The 22,115-nt window shown below is 40.6% G+C and overlaps 1 protein-coding gene across 4 annotated transcripts in view; it reads left to right on the forward strand.

Annotated features, from left to right (window-relative positions):
- Window positions 1-22,115, forward strand: part of CRTC1 (CREB regulated transcription coactivator 1) — a 96,178-nt gene that overhangs the window by 40,153 nt on the left and 33,910 nt on the right. For all 4 annotated transcript variants that reach the window (XM_087876230.1, XM_034422614.3, XM_034422615.3 and 1 more), the window contains exons 2-3: window positions 20,683-20,799; window positions 21,850-21,987. In XM_087876230.1, the coding sequence (XP_087732356.1) occupies window positions 20,683-20,799; window positions 21,850-21,987 (255 nt within the window). The remainder of the gene's footprint in view (window positions 1-20,682; window positions 20,800-21,849; window positions 21,988-22,115) is intronic.

Here is a 22,115-nt window from a genome sequence, read left to right on the forward strand (position 1 = left end):
AATTTCCTGGCAGAGCCAAAGTTTGCTGGATTCCACATTACCCTGTTTGCTAATTCAAATAAAACATTACCCTGTTTGCTAAATTAAATAAAACATAAAACAAACTTCAGGAGTAGAAAGTAGCTGATCACTCTGGCTGCTTCTTCCTTGATATAATTTCTTGGTGCAAACGTGTGACTTCGCATTCCTCACATAAGGTCCACCTCACTTTGCCAGTAAATTCTTATGATGTAGAAGCCAAATGTGAACAAGACACTTTATTTCTGCTATGTCTATTACTGTGCAACCATTTTTTAAAAATGGGATAGTGGTGAAAAGATCTATTTTAAAGAGCTAACTTTCTTGCCATGATGGCTAGGAAGAGGCAATATGTTTTGCTAGTAACTAGAAGAGACACTGCTCCTGACTCCATTGCTGCTGTTAATTCTGGTGAAATGGCATTCCTTAATATGTTTTTTTACACTGCTCAAAAGAGGACAGCTTGTTTAGGTCAAGAGGTCACCGTTCCAGAGTCATTAAAGGCCAAGGATTGCTACATTGTAAATGAACTTCAGCAGAGAGGAAGATATAAATAGCTAGATCTTGGTTTCTTTCTTGGAATTCAGATCTAGAAGTTATACCAGGGGTGTCAAACTCGATTTCATTGAGGGCTGCATCACAGTTGTGTTTGACCTCAGGAGCCGGGTGTGTGTGTGGACAGCACGATATCCTCGTGTCGGAGGTGCCTGTGGTGGCCCAAGGGCTCTGCCAGTGAAAACGGATTCCCAGGCCCTGTTTTTGGCCACAATGGCCTCCTGCAACCCTCTGCCAGCAAAAATGGAGCCACGGCCAAAAATGGAGCCTGGAACGGCTGCAACGTGGCTGTCCTGAGCTCCGTTTTTGCTGGCAGAGGCACCGTGGGCCAATCCTTAGCTGTTTCCAGGGTGGCCCCACGGGCCAGATCTAAGCAACCCCTAGGCTGGATTCGGCCCACAGGCCTTGAGTTTATCACTCCTGAGTTATACAGTGGTAGGATGGGAGGGTGGCATTAGAAATGCAGACATGCCACTGTCTTCCCCTTTTATCAGTCCCACATTCAATCTTTTTAAATGTATAGAGGTAGTCCTCAACATACAGCCATGCGTTTAGGGACCATTCAAAGTTACAATGGCATTAAAGAAGTGACTTACCACTAATGTAGCATCTTTATAGTCACATGATCAAAATTCGGATGCTCAGTAACCAGAATGTGTTTACATTGGTTTCAGCATCCTGGGGTCAAGAGAGCTCCATTTGCAACCTTCCCAGCCAGCTTCCAACAAGCAAAGTCAGAAGGGGAAAGTGGATTCGCTTAACAGCCATACAATTAACAACTGCAATGATTCACCTAACAGCCGTGGCAAAAAGGTTGCAAACTTGGGCTTAATGATTCACTTAACAACCGCCTTGCTTAGCAACATAAATTCTGGTCTCAATTGTGGTTATAATTCGAGGACTGCCGGTAATCAAGCCAGTTTATTTGTTTACTCATTGCAAACTTGGCAGCAGTCCTGGGGTAGCAAGGCCATCCAGTTTGGGAAGGCTAATCTATTTCCAGGCAACCTGGAAAGTCATAGCCTGAAGTTCTGATAGTGACTACAGGCAGTCCTCGACTTACAACCATTCATTTAGTGACTGTTCAAAGTTACAACAGCACTGAAAAGAGTAACTTACAACAAGTCCTCTCACTTTCAACCAACACAGCATCCTTATAATCATAGGATTAAAAATGGGTGCTTGGCAATTGGCATGCATTTACGATGGGTGCAGCAGTGTCCCATGTGGACACTATTTGGGAACTTCCCAGCCAGCTTCTGACAAACAAAGTTAATGGGGGAAGCTGGATTTGTTTAACAACCATGTGATTCACTTAACAACTGTGGCAAAAAAAGGTTGTACAATTGGACTTGGCTCACTTGGCTCAGCAAAGAGCCTTGGTAGTACAGTGGTCTAAGGCACCCTGTTATTAAGATCAGATGCCTGCAATTACTGCAGGTTCGAATCTCGCCAGGCTCAAGGTTGACTCAGCCTTCCATCCTTTCTAAGGTAGGTAAATTGAAGACCCAGTTGTGGGGGCAATAAGCTGACTTTGTATAAATATACAAAAGGATGAAGGCTATTGCTTAACTCATTGTAAGCCGCCCTGAGTCTCCGGAGAAGGGCGGCATATAAATCAAATTAAAAAAAAAAAACTTAGCTGCCTTGCTTAGCAACAGAAATTCTAGTCCCAATTCATCAGTCGAGGACTATCTGTATAGGTTTTAAATTGCTTCCAGATTTTCTCTTGGATTTATTTATTAAAGTGCCCAATATGTACCATGTAAACTGCAGGCAGGTTTCAAAAAGGAAGGTTAGGCCCTATTGACCAAGCGCCTGTATTGTCTGAAAAGATACCCAGACAGCTCACTTACCTTCTTTTATTGCAGCCTATTTGTAGCCAGTCTAAACAGAGAAACCCTGCCTGGCTCAATTGTATGAAAGGCCGACTACATAGAAAGCACTTAATAGATTGACAGAACACCTGGCTTCGCATGCAGAAGTTAGTTTCTGGCATCCTTGGTTAAGATTGCCTCTCCTCTTGAGGATTTAGAAAACTAATACCATTCAGAGTAAAAGTGCTACATAACTCATGAAGTGAATGAATACACACTCTCAAGTTCAGTTCTTGGCATCCCTCATGTAACTGGTCTCCAATAGCAATAGCACCTAGCAATAGCGTGTATATACCGCTTCATATATCTTTACAACCTCTCTAAGCAGTTTACAGAGTCAGCCTACTGCCCGCAATAATCTGGGTCTTTATTTTACCGACCTCGGAAGGATGGAAGTCTGAGTCAACCTTGAGTTGGTCAGAATCGAACTGCTGGCAATTAGCAGAATTGGCTTGCAATACTGCATTCTAACCACTGCACCATCACAGCTCTTTATAATAAGACTTATATGTCTGAGATTTGAAGAATTGCTGACAGTCAGAGGAGACAGGACTGGGCTAATGGTGCCAGTGAACCGATTTGATTGATAGAGTCATAAAAAACAAACAGGTATTGTGGCTGTGTGAGATAAATGTCTCTGAAGCTTTGGTTTTGATATTTCATTGGCTATAATATGTGTGCGTGTGTGTGTGAGAGAGAGAGAGAGGGAGGAAGGGGGGAAAAAGAGATCTTTTGGTTTGACAACTTGGCAACTGTCATATTTAAAGCCATTTTCCTGTTCTACATGGAATAAGAGCCAGAGTGTCGCAGTGGTTAGAATGTAGTAATGCAAGCTAATTCTGCTGACTGCCAGCAGTTCAATTCTCACCGGCTCAATGTTGACTCCGTCTTCAGTCCTTCTGAGATCGGTACAATTGCCCTATATTGTTGTGGGCAATATGCTGACTCTGTAAACAGCTTAGAGAGGGCTGTAAAGCACTGTGAAACGGTATATAAGTCTAAGTGCTATGGCTATAAAAATTCACAGGGAGTGGCCCACTGTCAATAGCGTCTTTATTTTTTATGTGCTGCCTGCCCCCCAGTAATGGAACAATAATTGTGTTCCGTCACCCCAACACTATTTACGCATGCTGCAAAGCCACTATACTCAAAGCAGCATGCTGGCTGGAGCATTCTGGGAGTTGAAGTCCACGCATCTTACATCTGCCAAAGTTGAGAAACACTGCTCTAAAGAATATAAACATCCCTTGTTTGCTCATATCAGAAGTATTCTCAGTTACATAAGTGCATATTTATTCTGCTGCTAAAAATAAAAATGGGAGCAGAAAAGCTATTTTAATCTTGCTCAGCAGTGGGCATGTCTGCTTTTTTTGTGTTGGATTTTCATTTTGAGTAATTTTGTATGCTGAATAGATAATTTAGTTAAAAGGGTAGGTAAGTTGACTGTGGATAACAGAGCATAATGGTTGTAAATTGAGCTATGAATTATGAAGTCTTCAGCTTGAATATCTCTTCTGCTAGATATTTCCTTGGTGACTTTACGCAAATCACAAACAATAGTTATCCCACATGTAATACGGGGATAATAATACTTACAAGGAATTATGAAAATTACAGCCTTACATAGATGGAATGGCTTGAACACTTATTTTCTTATATAAAATTTAGCCAATGGGACATATAGAACTATATATCTGGGTGTTATTTCTATACCTAGTTTTAAAAATAAGTCTTGAATCATAACTTGCTATTCAAAAATTAAAAAACAAACAGGTCCTACTTAAACACTTGTAATATAAGTTTTATTACTGTATGTCATAAATGATCACTGAATAATATTTTAATGCCAGATGGCTAACTTGTCCTCCACACAGCTAATAACAGTACCAACTGCTAGTACCTGAGATGCTGGAAATTCAACAAAAAATGTAGCTTAAGTTCCAGACTTGTATTTTACAAAGTACACTATAACATTTTCTGCCAGCTAGGAATATCTAAAATGTTATGCAAGGGAAAATAGCGACCAGTAGAAATAAGAGTTGATCAGATACTTTATAAAAAAAAAAAAAAGCTATATTTCCTAACTAAACAAAGAAGTAGAATGACCAACAATGGGCAAAAAAAGCAGTGGGAGTAGGAACAACTTCTGACTTCCTGTCAACTTCCTTGTGGGAATCTGGCAGGGAGCATTGGAAATCTTCCCCTTCCCCTTTCCTTTCCCTTATAAGTGGCTGTTGAAGGGTGGAGGAGGGGGCAAGGGATTGTGAGACTGGCTTGGAAACTGCCACAGAAGTTTGACAATGAATCACATGACTGCAGACTGCACATGAAGAAGATGTTTCTCTTCTTATCCAAGAAGCTTTATTGGTTCTGGCAGGATGGTGGGGGCTATGGAAGGATTACTTCTTACAGGATGGGGGTGGTGGTGTTGGAAGGGTCATATTTCTTTGTGGTCTTCTGATCGTTAGCACTGTTACTGAGAGCTCTTGAAGCCACTTGGGGGAGTTTATCTGTGCCCTCAGGGTTACCTGTCAAGACTGATTCACACTTTCACCTACATTTTTCCTTCTCTCATAGCTTGACAATAACAGGGAGGGGGATGGATGGACTGCAAGGGAGGGCAAATGGTATTCAAGCACAACATCGGCACAGTGGGACATTGCTGGCATCCCAAGAACACACCGAGCAGATGTCCCGGTGCGGCGGGTTGTTTCCCGTAACAAAATGAACAGGAGTGATCGGTGGACTTTTTGGACTGGGAAAAGGGGAAATTAACTATGCTTATTTTGCGCAGGAAACCCAGAGCTGGTTCCGCTTCTTCTGTGCCAATGTGGTTTATTCAGTAAAGTTTTATACTCTTGGTAAAATAATGTCCCAGGAGTTCCTTTTTTTTTCGGATTTGCCAACTGGACAGTTGACATCACCAATATCAGAGTGCAAATGGGAGTGGAATTTTCTTGGAACTGCTGAAAGGACTATGTTGTAGATGGGAGATAGGTGGTTTCTTATCCCCCCCCCTCTGTTGAGAGAGGGCTGCTCAAGGTTAACACAAATGGCCTATTTTACCCCTCTTCTTTCAAACCAACGGTCCTCTCTATCCGGAATGTAGACATCACCTGCACCATCCTGCCAGAACCAAATAAGCTTCTTCTTCCTTGTCTTCTTGTCTTCTTCCTCAAGGAAAAAAACAATCCACTTGCCTTTTGAAAAAGCAACTTTGAGACATCTAATAAAGATATTTCCTAGAAACTTGTGTTTGTGTGCGTGAGTGCGTGCGTGCAGATAATGCAATTTCCAGCTTGCCCCACCTCACCTCTCCAATTGGGAGTTTGGATTTCCACTCCCCTGTTGTTCCAAACACGTTAAGCTGTCAGAAGCTCAATATGCCCATTTCTCTTTTCCAGAATAAAGCAATCGTGGGATTGCGTAACTGTAGTTAAAGAAAAACATTACCGTAAACCAGGCTTCTTTCTCCAAATCAAGGAGCACCAGATGTCCAGTCCCAGCAAACGGGGTAGCCTTTACGGCTCTACTTGCAAGCTTTCCAGAGGCATCTGCTCTGCTTTAGAAAGCAGAATGTTTGAGTGGGTGGACCTTGGTCTGATACAAGGCAATTTTTCTTGTCCGCCCACGAGGTCCTCTTTGACGCCTTATCCTTAGCAGATCAGACATGCAGTGTGGTGAGTCGATGAAAAGGACAGAGCCTTCTGTTTGTTTTGGGACGGGGAGCGCACCACAATTACCTCATTAGGTTCGGGATTCAAGCTGGCAGGATGGCCTGTCGGCTGATTGACAGAATACTTGGCTCTGAATCTGCTCCTCCTGGCTTTCAGCAGTCTGCATCGATCTCTCTTATTTTTAACCAGGTTGCATTAATAATATAAAAGCAGTTTGAACATTTCTCAATCCTTGCTTGAAACGGGTAGGAGGAGATATTTCATATGCAATTCTTGGTGAAGTAGCTTGCGTGCAGCGGCTTTTATGACTTTTTAAAAAATACTGTGTTGCGTAATCTGTGTAAAATAAGACATCTGAAGCTACAGTACAGGTAATCCTTGATTTAACAACCATAATGGGGACCAGGGTTTCTGTTGCTTAAGCAAGGTGGTGGTTAAGTGAGTCGTGCCTGATTTTACGACCTTTTCCCCCCCACAGTTATTAAACGAACCACTTCAGCTTTTAAGTGAATCATTGTCATTAAGCAAATCTGACTTCTCCTATTGACTTTACTTTTCTAAAGTCAGCTGGGACGATCACAAATAGTTTAGGGTCTCCTGCTTGAGCAGGGGGTTGGATTAGAAGACCTTCAAAGTCCCTTCCAGCTCTTATTCTGTATTCTCTAAATCAGGGGTCCCCAACCCCTGGTCCATGGGCCAGCACTGATCTGCAGCATGCCAGAAACCGGACTGCACAAGCGAAGCCCCATCCGTGGGATACAGGCAGCATGTGCAACCACGCCCCCTTCGGGCCACGGAAAACCTTTCTCCATGGATCCGGTCCCTGGTGCCCAAAAGGTTCCCACTAATCTGAATGGCAATCACAACGCCCTGGGATGCTGCAGCTATCAGATATGCTGGTTGCCAAGCAACCAAATTTTGATCATGTGACTGAGGATGCTGTGATGGTCATAAGTGTGAGGACTGGTTGTAAGTCACTTTTTTTAGTGCCGTTTCACTCACAAAATGAATGGTTGTAAGTTGAGGACAACCTGTATTTAAATGAAGTACATTTCCCACTTATCTGATGGGATAAAGCATTTGTCTACCTGGCAATCATCGGCTGGTCATAATAAAAATCACTAAAGACACTCTCTGGGTTAGATGTGCGTTGCAAGAAGAAAAACAGGAATTAGTGTAAAGTCAACTCCATCTAATTTTTGTAAGTTCAGAGAAGAATTTGGCTACCTCTTTTCTACCCCAAAATGGTGCTTCCAGGTTTTACCATTACATTTTGTTGATTCTAGGATTGATTTGCTCAAATTCTATTGATAAGAAGTTACTGACAAGGCAGGGTTCTCAGAGTGATTAACAGAAACAGAACTCTTATAAAAGGGAGGGATAATTTGGAGTGGGAGAAAAAATAATTGGGAAATAGAGAAAATAATGCATTTACAGCCCTATCCATCCTAGATAATGACTGCAGAAGTCTATTCAGAAGCAGCATCTTTTGAGTTCAAGAAGACTGACTTAATATGGCTTGTATCTTAATGTCTGCACCACGATAGATGACTGAATGAGAATGATATTTTAAAAACCAATAGAGATTTCTCCAGTAAAATACTATACAGGTAATCCTCAATTTACGAAACACAAAATTTATGTTGTTAAGTGAAACATTTGTTAAATGAGTTTTGACCCATTTTTACAACTTTGGATTGTTGCATCATTGTCGCAGCTGGTGGCAGGACGCCATGTGCTGTGTCATGCCGTTGCCGCTGCTTGTGGCAGGAGGCCATATAATGCGTCACGCCAGTGCCATTGCTTTCAGCAGGACGCCATGTGCTGTGCTGGTGCTGCCGCTCACTTGCCCAATGGTGCAATGTGCCACGCAGCCTCTTGCCACAAGTGGTGGCACTAACGTGCTATGTGGCCTCCTGTCGTGAGCAGCAGCACTGGTGCGATGTGCCACGCGACCGCCTCCTGCAAGCGGCCGCAGAAGAAGTTAGGCAGCAGCATGACAGATGTCGGGGCACGGGAGGCCTGGTTGTGGTGGTCCTAAGGTAAATAGGTAAGACATACCCCAAAAATAAGACCTGGTGCCTCTTTTGGAGGCAAAAAATATAAGACTGGGTCTTATTTTCGGGGAAACATGGTAGTAGTTTCAATGTTTGGTTCTCTGAAGTTGTTGGGGGACATGAGATCTTTCTTATTATACTTAAGAGCCTGTTAATTGCAGATGCCAAGAAGGTAAACTGAGCTTTTTTGCATGCAAATTGGATCATAATACCGTGTTTCCCCAAAAGTAAGATCCTGTCTTATATTTTTTTGAACCCCGAAATAAGCGCTTGGCCTTGTTTTTGGGGAGGTCTTATTATTTTGGGGCGCGTGGAGCAAGACGGGGCTCTTCTTGCCATCTTACCTGATTTTCAGCTGTCTCCCTAACTCTAACCAGACCGGCTGCACATGCAGTTAAATATTTTCGAGGATGGCTTATTTTCTGGGGGGGGGTTCTTATTTTAGCACATGCGCTCAAAAGCCCGGTTGGGCTTATTATCAGGGGATGAGTTATTTTTGGGGAAACAGGGTATCATCCCACACCATTTCAGAGAAAGATGACTTATGACTGTTTTTCAGTGAAGTTGCATGTTAAACATTATACCATCACAGTTGATGAACTGTTTTGACTGGGACATTTTTTTTAACTTTAGTAATCGTGTGGCAAATACATTGTAGTATTTTCTCCCACTTCTGCTAAATTCTACATTTTGCAGTAGCCTATGGACACGTCTGCCCACCATCTTTTCTTCTCCGGATTAAATATACCAGCTGTCAGCAACCATTCCCATAAGGTTTCTGTTTTTTCCCTTCTTTCAGAGCCCTTGTCAATTTGATTGCTTTCCTCTTGACACACTTCAATATGACTGTCTTTCCTCGAATGGGCCTAGAGGTGGATGTACCGGGGCCTGAGTCCCTGAGCATGTGAAGAGATTAATCTCTTGCCTGTGTAAACTGTCACTGATTATCACATTTTCTCAGATGCTGTGTATTTTTAATTCCTGTACTTTTTACTGTAGTTGTTTTTTATTTTTCCTCTTAATGTTGTTTGCTGTTCAGAACCCCTTGTCAAGATGGGTAAGCTATACATATTTATTTGGAGGGAGATTTATTTGGAAGATTGATTGAATTGATTAAGAGCCATGGTAGTGCAGTGGTTAGAATGCAGTATTGCAGGCTAATTCTGCTGACTGCAGACTGCCAACAGTTTGGCAGTTCAAATCTCACCAGCTCACGATTGACTCAGCCTTCCATCCTTCTGAGGTCAGTAAAACGAGGAGCCAGATTGTTGGAGGCAATGTGTTGACTCTATAAACCGCTTAGAGAGGGCTGTAAAACACTCTGTGAAATGATATATAAGTCTTAAGTGCTGTTGCTATTGCTAAATAAATATATAAATTTAAGGTAGGTACAGTCTGATCAACACAGGAATACGTTTCTTTTGACTTTGATGTTACACTCGTTGTTATACTGATAGTCTTTGACCTACAACCATTCGTTTAGTGACCATTCGAAGCTACAACAGCACTGGAAAAGGTGACTTATGACCATTTTTCACACTTATGTCCGTTGCAGCAGTCCAATGGTCCTTTGATCAAAATTCAGATGCTTGGCAACTTGTTCATATTTATGACATTTGCATTGTCTCGGAGTCATGTGATCATTCTGATAAGTGAAGTCAAGGGGAAAGCTAGATTCACTTAACTTCCTAACTTAACAGCTGCAGTGATTCAACTCTGGCAAGAAAGATTGTGAAATGGGGCAAAACTCATTTCACATTTGTATCGCTTAGCAACAAATTTTGAACTTCATTGTGGTCGTAAGTTGAGGACCACCTGTATAATGTAGGATGCCATTTGGTTTGCTTTTAGCTGTTTCCCACTGTTGGCTTCCATTCAACCTACGATCCACAATATCCCCATTATTGGAATGCCATTTTTCTCTTCTGAAATGTACACTTGTTCAGAACAGTTTTTCAATTTTTCAGTCTTCATTTACTATCATATTCTAGGTCTGCCTCTTTTTCCCTTCCTTTTACTACTGAAATAGCTTAAAAAGCCATTTTCATTGCTGCTAGCTTTTGTTAGGAGCTCAAGTTGCACATATTTATGCTTTTATTATCAATTAAAAAAATCTAACCTTTTAAAAATTTGTCCCTATCATTTTTTCCTGAAAATATTGCAATTATACATTATTGGCGATTTCATCCATTTATTGTACATGTTATTTTTTTATTATAAGCTAAGTAGCAGTATAAGTATAACCAAGGGATGCGGTGGCTCAGTGGCTAAGATGCTGAGCTTGTCGATCAAAAAATTGGCAGTTCAGTGGTTCGAATCCCTAGTGCCGGGTAACGGGGTGAGCTCCCCTTACTTGTCCCAGCTTTTACCAACCTAGCAGTTCGAAAGCACGTAAAAAATGCAAGTAGAAAAATAGGGACCACCTTTGGTGGGAAGGTAACAGCGTTCTGTGCGCCTTTGGCATTTAGTCATGCCGGCCACATGACCACGGAGACGTCTTCAGACAGCGCTGGCTCTTCGGCTTTGAAATGGAGATGAGCACCGCCCCCTAGAGTCGGGAATGACTAGCACATATGTGCGAGGGGAACCTTTACCTTTTTAAGTAGCAGTAGTGCAAAGGCAGGTAGTTAAGTCCTTGATTTGTGACCATCATGGAGCCTGCCTATTATGGTTGTAATGGTTGTAAAGGGCTCATCACTTGACAGATCCAATTTTACAATATTCTATTTTTTTTTCTTGCAGTAGCTGTTAAGCGAATCACCATAGTTGTTAAACGAATATGCAGAAGCCACAGTTATTAAGTATACTCATTGTTCGCTCTTTGGCGGTTTTGCTGAAAAGTGAAACATCTTCAAGGAAAAACAAAGAAAATCCAGTTGCCTCTTGCAAAAGCACCTTTGGGACAACCATGACCTGAATGACTGAGAATCTCCATAGAAATTCCTGCATAAACACAATTACCAGACTAGGGAACAGTGCCAATGCTTTGGCACAAGAAAGTAGCAATAGCTGGCTTTTTATGTGTGACAGATTGTCTTACCTTTCTGGATGTGAGTTGTTTTAGTTTTTGTGCCTATTTCCAATTGGCCTACCTGGCTTGATTGGTTGCATTGTTTCATCCTGGATGGTTCCTGCCTGTTGTGTTTATTCTTATTATCTGTTGCCAAGTGTGCAATAAGGAAGAAATCCCCTTGCTTGCTTCTTCCCTGGTCTTTGTTTGCTTTTATAATAATTTAAAGATCAGGTTTATGTTCATGATATTATTGGCTGATCTACCAAAATACTAGGCTTCCAGGAATTCTCTTGCATTTTTGGATTTGGGTTAATCAAAAATGATTGTCATTTCTTGGTTGAATTTATATGTGTTTGTGAAATTAAATAATTTTCATAAGCTAATTGATATTGATGGGCATGTATTCTGTTTAAATATAGTAATGACTTTCCCAGTTCTTGCATAAGTTATAAATAATTCTTCTTCTGTCTTTGTGTTGGATCCTTGGGGGAGGAGAATGCCAGTTTTTTCTCCCACAACTTTATTAATTTCATTATATGAGAGAGTCAATTTTTGAACAATATACATAAAGCAAAAATGAACCACTCAAAAAGGAAAAAACAACAGTGCAGTGCAACAAATAAAAACATAGAAAAAGACAAAAAATCCTATAATTATAGATATATTCTAAGTTCACTTGATGTTATACATCTTCAAAAAAGGAAACTAAACTTTCAGTATTCACCAAGCTTTCCAATATTTTTTTTCAGAGAGAAAAATATTGTTAGATAACACAGTACTTTTTCACCTGTGAAGGATTATTCTTTTTGCCATTCCTGGAATACAAAAAACCCTCCATCTTTGTTCACAACATTTTAAGTTCCAAGTCATACAATAAGCATGGTCTTAAAAAACAAAGTTGGATCTTGGAGTTTCTTTGCTTAAGATGCTTTTGAGGGATTTTTGTGGTCTGCTATTATTGTGGACTGAGATTTGGCTGGCCTTGACCTTGTTAGCCTGGCTATTCCCTTGGGTATTCAGGCCAGGAGGTTAGATAAGCTCATTGTGTAATATAGGTTGGTGTGCCTTAACAGTGTGTCTTGTGGCTGTGATTTTGCTTTGCCTCTCTATTGTGTATTGTAATTCTGCTTTTATTCCTATACACAGCCTGAGGTCTTTTTGGAATTGGACAGAGATTTAAAGCCATTAAGTAAGTAAATATGCCTAGTTATTCAGTGGTTTCTGAGTTATTCTTCGTGTATGGGAGAATTATTCTTTTCATATCCTTCAGATCCCTCGTAAACTTTATTTCATAAGGTTTCACTAATGTCTACTCAGTCATATTTGCCTTCTTGCATTTAAGCTTCTAATTCATCCTGTTTTTCTGCATACAGAACAGAATAGAATAACAGAATTGGAAGGGGACATTGGAGGTCTTCTAGTCCAACCCGCTGCTTAGGCAGGAAACCCTGTACCATTTCAGACAAATGGTTATCCAATCTCTTCTTTAAAACTTCCAGATAGATAGATAGATAGATAGATAGATAGATAGATAGATAGATAGATAGATCTATAGATAGATAGATAGATAGATAGATAGATAGATAGATAGATAGATAGATAGATAATAGGGCAGCATGATAGACAGACAAACAAACAAACAAACAAACAAATATTTTTCTCTCTGCTCCTGGGCCAAATTCCTCAAGAAATAAGAGTGAAAAATATACCGTCCGTACCTCCTTCTCCCTTGCATTGTCTTCAGGGTTGTGTCGGATGGTATAATTTGTTCTAACAGGGATCTGTAGAAAAGAATATTTGCCAGCGGGCTTCAGAGTGATGAGATGTTTTACTTTCAGACAACGGATGTTTATCTGTAGTTGATAGACTGTCCAGTTACAGATTAGCGCTTCATTTCCCTTCTTTCATTAGGGAGATTCCAGTCGTCACTATGATTCCATTATTTTCTCTTTAGAACTAAAGCAGGAATCTTGTTGAATGGCTTCCTCGGCCACAGAGGTTTTTGACAGCTGCTTTTCATCCAGGACTCTAGAAACGTGATCAACATGGAGGCCATGTTTCTGAATCTCCAGCAGATAAGAACTATTTTTGAGAGACTTGGGTTATTATGTCCCATTTTTCTTTCTCTTCAGCCTTTCTGCTTGCTGTCTTCCATCTTTTGTAAAACTTCTTGAAGCACTTCTTATGTCTTACTCAAGAATTCCAAACTCTGAACAGATTACATTCCCTACTCCATAAAGGAGGTTGATTATATGCATAACAACAACATCAATTTACACTTAACCTGCAAAGAAACAATACCAGAAACCATTAAAATAAAACTCCAAATGATAAGGAGGGACAAAATTCATCACACATCTAATTCGAGGGCCTCTTGAAAAGTCAGGATTTAATAGTCTTTCTAAAACCCAGCAGAGTTGGGGCTGTACAGATCTCAGGAGAAATACCGTTGAGGCTCTTAAACGCTACTATAATCTGAAAAATTTATGTGTGAACTTCTCTTTCCTCTCTTTATAGTTCCTTTGTTATCTATGAGATTCTTTCTTAGTTGTCGGAATGGTAACCTAAATCAAAGATCATGTTTGAACTGCTCTTAGCCATTTGCCAATGAAATAAGATGCATAACTCAGAAAGGTCACAAAGGTGCTTTTTTCAAAAGGCAGCTGGACTTTCTTTGTTTTTCCTTGAAGATGTTTGGCTTCAGTTCTTGGATGAGAAACAAAAGATCTTCAAGGAAAAACAAAGAAAGTCCAGCTGCCTTTTGAAAAAAGCACCTTTGGGACAACCTGGCCTAGACAACTGAGAATCTTCATAGGCTTTTAGGTTACAAAAGTCACCCCTTCTCTACAATCTAAGAATTGGAATTATTTATTTATTTATTTATTTTTTAGAAAAAAGCAGTCTCAAACAAAGCATAGTAGCTGGTGATTTTTATCAAGAATGACAGCAGCCAAGTACATGGATCAAATTTTCACACATCTTTGGGAAACCTGAAGCCTATTAGGAGTGCGGGGGAGGACTCCATCCATTGAGGAGTAAAGCACTACTTTACAATTAGAGTGTTTAATGTTACTTTAAAAATCTGCATGGCACTGCACCAGGATACATCAGGTAAAACTGACTCTGCCTGTCCAATCAGCTGATCTAGGACCCATTAAGGATCTCTTTCCTTTCTAGTGTATGGGGTGTGGTCAGGATAATAGTTTCCGCCGCTTTATAAAACTCCCTCCAGAAGCATAAATGACTGTGTTACATTAAACAGATTAAATCAAGGGTGAAATGCTCCCGGTTCGGACCGGATCGTCCGATCCAGTAGCGATGGAGGCAGGTGGTTCGGAGAACCGGTAGCAAAAATCCCTGCCCCCCCATTGCCCAGCTGAGCCGCGCAATCATCAGAGGCTTTATTTTTATTTTTAAAAGCATTTTTCCTACAAGCTCTTTGGCCGAAAAAATGCTTTTAAAAGTAAAAAAAAAAAAAAACCTCTGATGATCTTGCAGCTCAGCTGGGATCATCAGAGGCTTTTAAAAGCATTTTTTCTACAACCTCTTCGGCCGAAGAGGTTGTAGAAAAAATGGTTTTAAAAGTTTTTTTAAAAAAGTTGGCCATGCCCACTCAGTCATATTACACACACACACCCCCAAAAGCCAAGGCCACAGAACTGGTAGTAACAAATTTTACATTTCACCGCTGGATTAAATCCATATCCTTTCAGCAAGACTGCAGAGCAGACCTGTTGGCTCAAGGTGCCTGATAAACGTGCTTGGTTTCCAGAGGGCACTTGGGGAGATTTCTAAAGCCTCTGGGGGAAAAAAAAACATATATACAAGCCCGTAGTAGGACCTGCATCGTGGTAATAAGAACAGCAACATGTAGTTAGGGGTACTTGGTGCTCTCTAAGCTCAGTTGTGTCACACAAGGCTGTGAAAACAACCAAGCTCAGAGAATACCAAGGACTCCTCACTTCAGGCCCTGAGCTACAAATATTCTCCTTTATTGGTAATGTGTAGCTATTTTACACACAAATACATGTCCCAGGATAATGTTGCCAGGTCAATCTGGGTTGGTCACCGGGACTAGAGGTATTCTGTTTGCATTGTTGGGCTTTTGGGACTCAGTACATTTCCCTGCTCCTAATCAAAAGCTATATGGGGCCAGGAAGCATCAGTGTGCAGACCAGGGTGGATAAAAATCAATGATTTTTTTAAAATAATCAAAAAAATCAGACTTTTTTTATTTAAATCGGATTTTTTTGATTTTTATCGAATTTATTTTAATAAAAAACTTTTGGGGTAAAAATCTATCGTAAGATAGTTTTCTATTTAAGATACATAAATAATTTAGTTTATTCAGCATGAAATGGAGCTTAGTTATGTAGCATGAGGCTGTATATTCTGCAACACTGGGACTATCGGTGAGTCAACAGCGGGTCAAAGGAGTAGCAGAGATGACAATTGCTCTTTAAAAATTATGATTTAAATCGAGTTGATTTAAATCAAGCCTTTTTACTAGTGATTTAAATCATGATTTAAATTGTGATTTAAATCAGCTCGATTTAAATCAAATCCACCCTGGTGCAGACAATATCCAGTTGTGTATCTCAACCCCTGATCTGTAGGTGGTGATATTCTGGATTTATTCTGGTGCAGGAAGGCTGTTAAGGCTCTGTTGGTAGGCTGTGCGATCATTGTGTTGTTTCATTGACGCAGGCTCTTAATACTTTTATTGTGACTATTGTAACACTTCGTTGTTTCAAATTTATTTATGATTTCCCGTTATCTGAAAGTTGCTATGGTGATTGAGGTGGCTTATAAATTGAGTAAATAAATAACTCTTTCAGTTCTTAGGGGGTCTGATTGATAGAATCTACATTGGGTATATAGCTGGCGATGTTTGTTATCACTCTTTATTTTGTTTTTGTTTATTTGCTGTTGTGCCCGGAGTCTTTTGGGATTTGGGTGGATTATAAAGATTGCTAATAAATAAACAACCAGGCAAGGTTCCTTTAGTCTCCATTTACTTTGATGGATGAGAGTAAAGATTCATCTAATCCCATTCTTGAGTGAATTTTAAGTTTTTTTTTTTTTAAAAAAAATAAGACTGCAGTTATCTGAGGCTCATAGAAGTAACATCAGGCAAGGTTGGCTTTTAGTATGGAGAGACCTAATAAAACACCCAAATCTCTGCAGTCAAGGTTGGGTCAAGTTACAGATTTCCATCCAGAGCAAGCCAAAAGCTAAAACCAGAACCATGGATAGCTCCAAGCCAGCCTCTGGCCTTGAAATTCTCTTTTCCTACATCAATAGGAGAAAATATCTCAACTAAAACCAATTGAAGCTTTAATTAGGCAGCCATAACAGTAGCATAATGGGCACCATTCTCTCTCGGGGAGTTAAATGGATTGTTAAAAGACCTCTTGATTCTGCATTCTCAAAATTTCTGTATAAGACCAAAGAAATGGAGGTTTTTTTCCCCTCTAGGTAGAACTGCAAGATTTTGTTTTCTGCCCGGGAAGATGCAGAATAAGGGGTGGATTATATTCTCTCTGAGCCATCACCTGCGCCCCATGGATGGTCTGATCGTTCATGGGACGAAAAATGCTGTTTTTCAAGCAGGTGTTCTCCTTTTTTTAAAGGGTGGTTTTATGTATTTTCATGTACGTTAAAGTGGTAATTAAAATGACTGCTTTAAAATGCAGGTGATTTTGCTACATCCCTTACACTAAATTAGGAGATGAAAAGTTGAGGCACATCGATTGAAATGTTTTTATTTTATTTTATTGATCATATGCATGTTATTAAAATACTTCCTTTATTAAAATAAAGGAAGAGCCTTGGTAGTACAGTGGTCTAAGCACCCTGTTATTAAGCTGGTTATTAAGACCAGCTGCCTGCAATTACTGCAGGTTCGAATCTCGCCAAGGCTCAAGGTTGACTCAGCCTCCCATCCTTTCTAAGGTAGGTAAATTGAGGACCCAGTGGTAGGGGCAATAAGATGACTTTGTATAAATATACAAAAGAATGAAGGCTATTGCTTAACGCATTGTAAGCCGCCCTGAGTCTCCGGAGAAGGGCAGCATATAAATCAAATTAAAAAAAATAAATAAATAAGAGCACAGGCTAGGTTCTGTCTGTTTATCAGTGAAATTTTTCAGGTACTTGGTTCTCTGGTGGGACTGTGTGTGTGTGAAAGAAAACAATGTCAGTTGTATAACCAAGAATTGTGATAATAAAATAGTTGTTAAAAGGTTTCAGGAAGGCGGTCCTTTATGGTTTATACAAACTCTTGATCGTTATCAGGGTGCTGACAAATACAGGTAGTCCTTAACTTACAACCACAGTTGAGTCCAAAATTTATGTTGCTAAGTGAGGCATTTAAGTGAATTTTGCCCCATTTTATGATCTTTCTTGATACAATTGTTAAGTGAATCACTCTAGTTGTAAAGTTAGTTACATGGTTGTTAAGTGAATCTGTCTTTCCTGTTTGCTTGTCAGAAGGTTGATCACATGATCCTCAGACAGTGGAAATGTCATAAATATGAATTGGTTGCCACGTGTTTGAATTTTGATCACGTGACCATGGGGATGCTGCAATGGTTGTAAGTGTGAAAAGCGGACATAAGTCACTTTTTTTCAGTGACGCTGTGACTTCTAATGGTCTCTAAACGAACTGTTTGTAAGTTGAGGATTACCTGAATGCTATTACTGTGAAAATAATGAGTGAAAATCTGTAATGTTTCGAGATAATGGAGATAGCAATTAGCCTGAAATCCATTTTAGTATGATAGATTGTTAATGGCTTAAGAAATAATTCAGGCATCATAAGAGAGAAAGAGAGAGAGAGAGATAAAAGGAAGAAAAGAAAGTAGTGGAATTATTTGAAATCAAAGGAACATTGTTTTTCCATCTTCCTCCTACTCTTACTGTTCTAAAGATTCATTAAAAACCTATTTCTTTTGGCTTTTGAGAGGCATTGCAGTAGATCTTTGGGATCTTTAAATTCACATTGAATTTTGAGAAAAAATTGAATTTTTGAAAGACAGTTTTCAATATCATAATCCTAAACATCTTTTTTTAAAAAAACACACACACACATTGTTTCGGCAGGAAGAGTTGCATAGTAAGAGTGAGATAAAGAGTTTTTGTGTATAAAACAGGAGAAGCTTAGCAACCATAATTGTGACTACTGCAAGGAGCCAGCATCTAGAGGCAGCTTTTTGCTTATTACCAGCTAGGTGCTGTTAAGGAGGGGAGTTTTTTTCCCTTCAAGGCTTCTGAGATATGATGGACTATGGGCATGTTTTCTAGGATTAAAATTAAAAAGAAACCTTAAAAAAAGATGTGTTCTTCTCCCATGAGGTTCTAGAGGTGTGAATATGACTCTCCTAGGATCTGTAGAGTGACAATACTTTCTTGACAATATGCCTTTTGAGCGGGGTGAGCAACTAGGGCAACTTTACGATCTGTGGACTTCAACTCTCAGAATTCCTGAACCATGAGAGAGAAGACAAAAAGAAATAGAAATTCAGATGACACTTGTGTAAATGGAAAAGGGGGATGGGAAGAAAAATGTTACTACATTATTATTATTATTATTATTTATTGAATTTCTATACCGCCCTACTCCCGAAGGACTCAGGGCGGTGTACAGCCATGAAATAAAACATATAGATATACAAAATTTAAAATCGAATAAAATGAATTAAATAAATTTGGCTGAATTAATACCCATAATTTAAAATACCCATAATTTTAAAATACATTAAAAATTTAAAATTTACACTTAAAAGGCAGAAGATTTAGGCGAGGCCCGCTTGATGAAATAAAAGCGTCTTCAACTCGTGGCGGAAGGTGCGCAGATCCGGGATCCTCCGTATCTCTGGGGGGAGCTCATTCCAGATCGTCGGTGCCCCCACAGAGAAGGCTCTCCCCCTAGGGGCCGACAGCCGACATTGTTTGGCCGACGGCACCTGGAGGAGCCCTTCTCTGTGGGAGCATACTGGTCGGTGGGAGGCTGTTGGTGGTAGTAGGCGGTCCCGTAGATAACCAGGTCCTAAGCCATGGAGCGCTTTAAAGGTGGTAACCAGAACCTTGAAGCGCACCCGGAAGACCACCGGGAGCCAGTGCAGCTCGCGCAGGAGAGGTGTTACATGGGAGCTCCATGTTGCTCCCATAACCACCCGCGCGGCCGCACTCTGCGCCAGTTGGAGCCTCCGGGTGCACCTCAAGGGGAGCCCCATGTAGAGAGCATTACAATAGTCCAGACGAGAGGTGACGAGAGCATGAGTGACTGTGCGTAACGAGTCCCGATCTAGAAAGGGACGTAACTGGCGAATCAGGCGAACCTGATGAAAAATCCTCCCGGTTACGGCCGTCAAGTGCTCTTCTAAAGACAGCCGTGAATCCAGGAGGACGCCCAAGTTATGAGCCCTTTCCGTGGGGGCCAATGATTCGCCCCCAATAGCCAGCGATGGCGCCAGCTGACTATATCGGGACGTCGGAAACCACAGCCACTCGGTCTTGGATGGGTTGAGCCTGAGCCCGTTTCTCCCCATCCAGATCCGTACGGCCTCCAGGCACTGGGACATCACTTCAAGGGCATCGTTGGGGTGATCCGGGGTGGATCACTTACATAAATGTACAACCATGATGATATATGTGTAATTGGTAAAATAGAAAAGAAATTGAAAAGAAAGTATATATTAATAGAAAATCGGGGCTGCTCGGATACCAATAAGGGAAATATTGGACAACAAAGGAGAGAGAATGGAGAGAGGAGTAGAGAGTAAGATAGGAGGGGAGAAGGAGAGAGAGGAACAGAAGAAAGGGAAAAGGAGTGGAAGAAAGGGAGAGGAAAAAAGGTTAGAAAGGGGGGAAAGAAGGGAGAAGGGGGGGAAAGGAAGGGGAAGGAGAGGAGGAAAAAAGAAAGAAAAGGATAGAAGAAGGCAGGGAAGGGAAAGAGAGAAGAAGAAGGAGAAGAAGGATTGTTGTAAAATAAGAGAGAAGAAAGGGTAGAAGAGCAATCCCGAATATATATATATTTTTTAAAAAATCTTTAGAATATATATATATATATTGCTCCTGGAAGCACGAAGCCGAGAACACCAGCCTGAAGATGACGAATGAGACTTCGTCGAAACGTCGCCAAGACACTTCCAATTTTACGTGGGAGAAGACCCGAATAACCAAAGACCTACATACAAACACCCGTGAAAACCTGAGAAAACAAACAAATATATATGTGTGTGTGTGTGTGTGTGTGTGATTAATTATGGATAAGAGAATGTACATTTACAATATATTTATAAGAAATAAAATAAAACACTTTTTTCAAAAAAAAAAAAAAATTCCTGAACCATCCATGCTTGGTCAGGAATTTTGGGAGTTGAAGTCCACAAGTCTTAAAGTTTCCAAGTTTGGGAACCCCTGTAATTAGCATGAGAACACTCCTTTTCTCTTGCTTAATCTCTGCATCTTGTGTTTTCTAGTTACAGCTACAGAAAACCCAGTATTTGCAGTTGGGGCAGAGCCGTGGCCAGTACTATGGAGGATCCTTGCCAAACGTCAATCAGATTGGCAGCAGTGCGATGGACATGTCCTTCCAGGTGAATTTTATACCAGCTCTTCTCAGAAGTATGACAAGAACATTAGAAACATTAGAAAGTGTCTGCGTCCTGTTGTTGTTGTTGTTGTTAGTTGCGAAGTCATGTCCGACCCATCGTGACCCCATGGACAACGTTCCTCCAGGCCTTCCTGTCCTCTACCATCCTCTGGAGTCCATTTAAGCTCACGCCGACTGCTTCAGTGACTCCATCCAGTCACCTCATTCTCTGCCGTCCCCTTCTTCTTTTGCCCTCCATCTTTCCCAGCATTAGGCTCTTCTCCAGTGAGCCCTTCCTTCTCATTAGGTGGCCAAAGTATTTGAGTTTCATCTTCAGGATCTGGCCTTCTAAAGATTCAGTTCTGTGTCCTGTACCAAAAGTTAAATGTATCCCTATAAATTACAGGCAGTCCTTGACTTACAACCACAATGAACCCAAAATATCAGTTGCTAAATGAGACAGTTGTTAAGTGAGCTTTGCCCCATTTTATCATCTTTCTTGCCACAGATGTCAAGTGAATCACTACAGTTGTCAAGTTAGTAACACCATTAAGTGAATCTGGCTTTCCATTGACTTTGCTTGTCAGAAAGTCGCAAGATGTGATCATATGAGCCCAGGACACTGCGACTATCATAAACATGAGTGGGTTGCCAAGTGTCTGAATTTTGATCACATGACCATGGGGATGCTACAACGGTCATAAGTATGAAAAATGGTCATAAATATTTTTTTTCAGTGTCATTATAACTTCAAACGGTCAATAATTATAATTGCTTAATGCATTGTAAGCCGCCCTGACTCTCCGGAGAAGGGTGGCATATAAATCAAAATAAAAAAACAAAAAAACAAATGAACTGTTGTAAATCATGGACTACCTGTATGTGTGTCTGTATATTAAATCTTTTGAGAAAATAGAGGTTTCACACTCTTTGTACAATACCAATTTCCCCAGAGGTGAGACAGTCACATGAGTTATCTCCCTCCAGCAGCCTGATCCTATGGTGGGACATCCAGTAGGTTGTGTTTTAAGCTGTTTCTCTGTCTTTGCTTTAGACTCCCTTTCAGCCATCTGGGTTGGACACCAGTAGGACAACTCGACACCATGGGCTGGTAGACAGGGTATATCGTGACAGGAATCGCCTTGGCTCACCACATCGGCGCCCTCTCTCTGTGGATAAGCATGGCAGACAGATATCCTTTGATTTGATAAAATGGCATGAGTAGGATGGGGTAAGCAGGAATATTCTTAGATCTGTAGATGGTTTTTATTAGATGAGCAAGGGTTGAACAATAGCGATGACAAAACGCTTTTTCCTCTC

The sequence above is a fragment of the Pantherophis guttatus genome, chromosome 1 (assembly GCF_059756535.1).
Source record: "Pantherophis guttatus breed Tessera chromosome 1, ASM5975653v1, whole genome shotgun sequence".
NCBI lineage: Eukaryota > Metazoa > Chordata > Lepidosauria > Squamata > Colubridae > Pantherophis > Pantherophis guttatus.